Below are 7028 nucleotides of genomic sequence, written 5' to 3'. Positions count from 1 at the left end.
GGAGGCCCTCCTGTTCACCCCCCCCCCCCCCCCCCCCCAAAAAAAAAACACCTATAGTGATGTGCCTTTAGGTGAGGAAGACAGGGAATGCTGTTATTACCTATTGAAATAATTTGTGGTAGATGTGCAGGTGGTAATCTGCAAGCAAAGAACAGCAGATGTATGAGTAACCCAAGAATGCTATGCACTTCAATAAAGCATAAATACACACATATAAAGTGCTTGCTTGAATGATGGGAGAGATTTAACTTTCCCAATCATTGTGAGTATTTCTAAAAGCTTAATGAAAATTGAAAGCAATGGGAACAAAAGTTATAGCTGACTACATCCAGTGCCTATACATGACCAGAGATTATAAATCAAGCCCTTTTGCTGCATTGCAAAAACAAATGGACACATAATAGTGTGAATTTAATGTATGCGAATCCTGAAGCAGTCATCATCATAGGGGGAAAACTGCATATTTTAAAATCAATCAAATTTCTGTTATAATATATATCAAAAATGTTTGGCCAAACCCAGTGATACTTAAAATATAGACATATTATTGACGCAATCTGTGAGTTTAAGATTGCATGTTTATAGAATTACATGAAACTGTGCTTAACCCTACTTTAAAAGAAAAGCTGCTTAGCAGTTCTAATTTATCATTAGACACAGCAGTTGTTGCCTGCAGAATCATAAAGACCACTAAAGCATACGTTGAAGCTATAGCTGCTGGTATACATGGGAGACCAGTGTATTTGTGTCTGTGCCTAAACAAATTCTATAAAGATCTCAAGTTAAACATAAAGCATAAAGATAACCAGGTCTGTAGACACCATCAAAAAATATAGATACACAATTCTAAATGTCCTACATTTTGTAGCACCGAGATTTCTGTGGTGAAAACAAATAAAGGTAGGCCAATGGAAATTGACTGTGTTTATTAGCGAACTTGGAACTCTACAAAAAGAGAACTAGCAGTTAGAAATTACTTGATAGTCACTGTAGTTTTAAGAATCACACTGGACAAAAGCTAACGTGATACCAGTTGCAATGTTTAATACGCTGCCTACTCCTGTGAAAATTGGAGTCACTTCCACTGTGTGATATAGTGGCTCAAAACTAATTCTAATGCTCATTACTACTCATTACTGCTCATTACTACTGCTCATTACTGCTCATTACTACTAGCGATAGCAGAAGGATAGAAAGCTAAACATGCTTTTTCATTGCTACACCCAAGAATGCTGGAATGCTGTACCTATTCTGGGAAGAACAGCAACGGTGGAACCACAATTCTAACAAACGATGATTATGTTGAACATTTTTTTTTATATACAAGAATGTTTTCATGCAGTCTACAGAAACAGCTTGGGAATTGAACTATTAAGAGCCGGTAATATCATATCACTAAATGGAAGATATCATTTTGACAGCATTAATGGACATGTATAAGAAAAAGTGCACCTCAGCTTACAGGGATTTTGGCATCTTTGTCATCCTCTTGCAATTGCCAGTGGACAACTACAGTAATGCGCAGAGTTGGAACTGTAATCCTAATAAGCTTGAGGTCAAAAATGCTAGTACAGCTGTATACAGCTCACCAAGGCATTTACAAGTCTAGGGCAAAGGAAGAATGATGTTTACCTGGTGTTAACAATGATATCTAACAAATGTAAAAAAACTACAAAGTTTAAGAAAACTGACTTGACAAATATAAAAAGACGTTTTGGCACATTCAACAGCATAAGCTTGTTAGAGGTCATGCATTCTTACTAATTGTGGACTATTTCTCAAAACATTCACAGGCTTTCAAACTACTAGGTAAAACATCTCACAGATTCAGATTTTCTATGGTCAGATGGAAAAAGTGCAAAAGATTCCTCCATCTAGGCTAAACTGTGTGGATGGAGAAATCTCCCACTGGGCCAAGCTTCAGGATCTTGCTAGTCGGCCCCTCTGGCTCTCAAAATACCTGTGAGACCATGTGTAGGCAACTTCAGCATTCCATCTGTTGTGGAACTACAAGTCCCATTATGCATGGCAAGACTCTGAGGCAGAGGCATTATGGTAATTGTAGTTTCACCAAAGCTTTTGTACCAAAGTTGATAATCCCAGAAATAGACTTTGCAGTCCTTTGGCAAGGATCCTAATCACACCCCTTGACAAATCGTACACCATAACAGAGAAAGAACATTTATTTTTATATAAATCATAATATTATTAATTACTGAAACATTAAGCTTTTAAACTGTAAATGTTTTTATCAAAAATTACTTTCAGGTAAAATTTTAGAGTAACAGCTTAAAAAGGTAAAAATACACCTTTAGTGACTTATTTTAATTAATGTTTTCTCTACTGAAAATGCACCATTAAAATATTTATGAGCATAATCTCACTTTCCTTGTGGTATAAGAGCGTTGGAGTATTAAAGTTTCTCAAGTGTTTATTAAGAAAAATAAAAATAGAAGAATCACTAGATATGTGGCGTTGCATAAGCGAGCAGAGAGAAAATCAAAATGAAGAGAGGTAATTACAGGTATATTTGATAGTGTGTGCGAATATCAATAGCCATGACAAGAGCTGAGCAAGCAGAACACATTCAACCATGCAGAAATCTCCTGGTATTAATCATGAGTTAAAATCATAATTGTATTTTCTAGAGGCCAAGCCTGTACCATGAAAGCCATATTAGTTTATGTGCCGTTTCTGTCCGTTCTGCTTTTTCTGTTTCGGGAAACAAGCCGCAGCCAGTCAGTGGAACCTAAAACAAGTTTCTATTAAATGTGTGCAAAGGACTCATCTCACATTTGGTGATTGTCTAACCTGTTGATCCTAGCAGCTGGGCTCCATATACTCAACATATATTTCTAAGCAGTTTGGGTCATTGGTCTGGCCAGTTTGATACTCTTTGCATGGGTTTTATTAGGGTTTTAGGGTATTAGGACAAGTTGCCATGCACTTTGCTGCATTTATATAATACCTGGTTTTCAGTAAGACCTGTTGTCATCAATGTGTTTAGCGTGTTTTGAAAGCCACATCAACTGCATTTTGGATGCATGGAACTGCATTTTCTTTTTAAATCAATTAAATGAAATCTGCAGCACACCTCATATAAGCGTATGTCAAAATGTAGCAATTCAATGCTTGGTAATACTTAGCCTTATTCCATGATTCATATAATAGTTAGGCCCCATTGAACTCATTCTAAAAGGTGTCTTACATACCACATGTCAGCATTGCCTACAAGAGACCTTGTGAGTATTCTGTGAATAGATATTTTCTTTAGACCTACCAGAAAATGGGACCCCTAGTAGACTTTTTGATAATATAAAATCTCTTCATATAATATCACCAGCACACTAAAGTAGAGGTACCTGTGATTTATTTATACATCAGTGCAATACTATTTTTTTCAAAATATATTGTGCCACTTAATCAAGGTGTAAAAAGCAACACCATATCTACTAATAAACCAATGTGAAGGGCTACATATTCCCATTCGATGCCTGTATGACACTGTGGACAGGTTATTAAGTGCACCAAGAATAGGAAAAATTGTATGTCTAATGTGCATGAGACTTTGAAAGAGCTGCTGATTGTTCCTATTCACTATCCCAAAGGTTAATGGGATATAACATAAAACATCAGACATGTAGTAGTTTTTTTCTTCCCAAATGCCTAACTTCATATTTATCTGCTCCCATAAAAATCTATAGGACCACAAAATGCACAACTGTGTCCAAAAAAAGCTCATGTACTTTTTCAAGCTACAAGCAACACAATGGTAAGGGATAAACTGGAACCATTAAAATTAATGGGATTGTTCGTGTTGAACATTGTCGTGCATTAGGAAACACCACAAACTGCTCAGGTGTGAATTGGGGCTTAGTGTCATTGTTGTGATATTTGTTGATTTTTGAGAATGAATAACTTCACATTAAAAACAGCTAGAGAGGTGATTGAGGGCTTGTTTTAAAGTATTACATTTGAATGTAATGCCCATAGTCTGGGGCTAGGGGGACTTTAGGCAAAGTCCAAATATACTACATCCACTGCCACCCCTCTGTCCAAGTCAACATGCTTTCTCTTTAATAAAAGATTTCTGTATAATGTTTTGACAACACCTGAATTTAATTAAAAATCCATGCTAGCTATTGTCATACAAAAACACAGCGCTATGAAACTTCCCACCAATAGTGTATCCCAATGTGTGACTTTTATCAGCGTGTATATACACAATATAATTAAAACCTTTATTAAAACTTAAGATAAGACAATAATTATAAAGTAGACATGTAAACCGGCAAAAACATTGGATTTTTCATTTTTTTTGGATTTTCGGGTTTCTGGTCTGAACGCCATTTCATTAATCAGATCTTTTGGAATTTTTCCATTTAGTTGTGGACCGGGTTTTTCGATTGGCCATAAAACAGTCACGTCTTTTTTAGTTTTCATTTTGAACAAAATTTGGATGATCCGAAATTCCATTAAATGAACATTCAGATTTGTTTGCATTGCACCTCATTGGAATTCGGACATTCGGATGCATCTGAATGTCTGAATTGATGAAATTTTGTCTAAATTTCCATTCTGAACGAAACTTATATGTCTATTATAAAATGCTCTTGTGCTTGATCATATACATTCATACAAAGTGCTCCAGTGAATCTCTATGTAACATTCTTCTTTTTGTCACATCAGATTCCACCAATGTGTAGCCCTCTCCAAATTCAAACCACTCGCCAGATCCGGTATGACCTAGTATCGGTATACTCAAATATATGGATATAGGTCAAAAAACACTTTTTTCTTTCAATCGGATACTTCCACCATCTTATCCACATATAAGACTCAATTATTTCTTCAAGTGCTTTCCTCCAAGTATGTATGTTAATCATTCAGATATTTATATAGATCTACTCCAGTATCCGTAAAGAACTCGATCCATCATGCATATAAATGACACAGGTAAATATTCATAGGATAAAACGTCTATAATAGAGTAAATGTAAAAAGCAAAATGCACTTAAATAATATCTTGTGTGCTTAGGCATGCTAGCTATTGCTTATGACATAATTTTAGATCACATTCCTCCATATAGTCCCGTAACAACACACTAACGCATCAATATGTTCTTGGTAGATATTAAATGTACATTTTTGAAGTTACTGGATGTACTTAATATCTAATTCCAACTTGAGCCACAACATGCGCCTCAAAGCTCTTCAAAATAAAAAGCAGTTGCTATACGCACCCAATCTAGTGCTCCTCCCTGCAGAATAACCTGGTCTCTGAACCAGTACCACCCCTATTCTGGGTTTAATGATGCATTCTACTGCGAGTCTGCCCCTGTCCTAAACTCATAGTAAAAGGTTGTAGAGAGCACTGTCCTGTCATGATAGAATGCAACTCTCTGCATTATTTAGGATCTGACCACCATCCGAACAAGTAGAGGGTGAACAAGACTGGTGACATTGCATGACCAGATTGAAGACACCTGAAAAAAAGTACATATAAAGGCCGTGGGTGTGCTTTAATGTCCAAAAGGGCAAAAGGGATAGTGGTGGGGTGTTGAGGTGCAAGGTGTGACTTGGGATATATTTGAACCTATATATAAATGCTGAAAGCCCATTTCCACCTTTGCAGAGGTATTTGCAAAAAAAAAACAAATGCATAATGAGTGTACATGAAGTAGGCAATATGTAGCTGCTGTATATAAACACACAAACATACTTTTTTGTTAGCTTCCCTCTTCAAATTCTCATGGAAATGGCTGCCTGCGTTTTGCAAGATTTTCCTGTGGAAATTTTTTTAATTTTTAGGCTTCAGGCCTAATAAAAACTTCATAAAAAATGAGGAAATCCTAAAGTGTGATTGATGAAAATATGTATATTTATACATCATCACTACACTCATTACCACAATAAATGCAAATCACTTCCATAGGTGGTAACTATGCTTTCAATCTTGATCTAAAAATAAGAGCAATGGTAGAGTTGGAATACAATGCTGGACCAGACTGCCTGCTGCAAAGGTCACATGATCAAATGCCAAGTGTTTTAATCACATGATACCTAGGTGGGTCAGCTGGATTGAATTCTTACCCAAAGAGCAGTATTCACCCCACAGAAAGGGAAATGTTTCAGGATATCTGTTACTTTTTTTTCTCATCCCAGGAAGACCCTTATTATGAGAAAGTCTATAGAAAAATTACATTAACTGTTTATTCCATGTTATACTCATCTGTTTTAGCTATATGACATCTCAAAAGGCATTTCAAGTTTTGTATTAATTTGTTTATACCTATATCTTGGTCTTTTTGTTTTTATATTAGGTCATTTTTTACATGCTTATTACTAAAGAAATTAATATTTTTCATATGCTTTGTCTTTAGGTTTGGCGTACAACAGATTACCTTATTTTATGAATTACTTCTTTGATACATACTTGCTAATTAATGAAGACACACCAGTTGGTAAGTGGTCAGTTATTATTTGCAACCTTATTATTGTTGGATGAATCAGAATTTCCTTATAGTCACTCTCTGGCACAGGGCTTTAGTTTTTTTCTGCTAAAACAACATGTAGAAATCTGCAGAACATCAGCTATGTTGCCATTTGCCAAATGATAATTACCTTAAAATGGTTATTTTGCTGATACCCTGGAAAAATGTCTTGTTCCTTTTTTTTTTCTTTTGCATTTTGTTCTCTTTAATAATTATTCTTAGTTTGAATTGCAAATTTCATGCTCTGACTAAATCATTATATATGATGAAAATTGTCAGCATTACTGATCTATTCGATACTACAAGTTTTCATGTTTTGATTAAAAGAGTTTCTTAGTAGTCCCTGTACAGGTATTCAACCAGCCATGGTTGGCTGTCTAAATGCAATAGCTAGCAGCAGAGATTCCTCCATCCACACTGTTTAACTTAGATGGAGAAGTCTCTTGGTCCTTTCTCGTTCAGAACATTGGACTGCACAAGAGAAATCTATTTGTGTTTGGTTAGCCTAAAAGCTTCACTTATGTAGACATTTCC

General features: G+C 35.6%; 1 protein-coding gene across 1 annotated transcript in view; it reads left to right on the top strand.

The window, feature by feature from the left end:
* CDH23 (cadherin related 23) overlaps window positions 1-7028 on the top strand; it is a 782513-nt gene that overhangs the window by 85992 nt on the left and 689493 nt on the right. Inside the window, exon 3 of the mRNA XM_018553073.1 lies at window positions 6384-6464. Within this exon, the coding sequence (XP_018408575.1) occupies window positions 6384-6464 (81 nt within the window). The remainder of the gene's footprint in view (window positions 1-6383; window positions 6465-7028) is intronic.

This window comes from Nanorana parkeri, unplaced genomic scaffold (assembly GCF_000935625.1).
Source record: "Nanorana parkeri isolate BGI_ZX_2015 unplaced genomic scaffold, ASM93562v1 scaffold108, whole genome shotgun sequence".
Classification (NCBI taxonomy): Eukaryota; Metazoa; Chordata; class Amphibia; order Anura; family Dicroglossidae; genus Nanorana; species Nanorana parkeri.
This window is presented reverse-complemented; position numbering and strand designations above follow the sequence as displayed.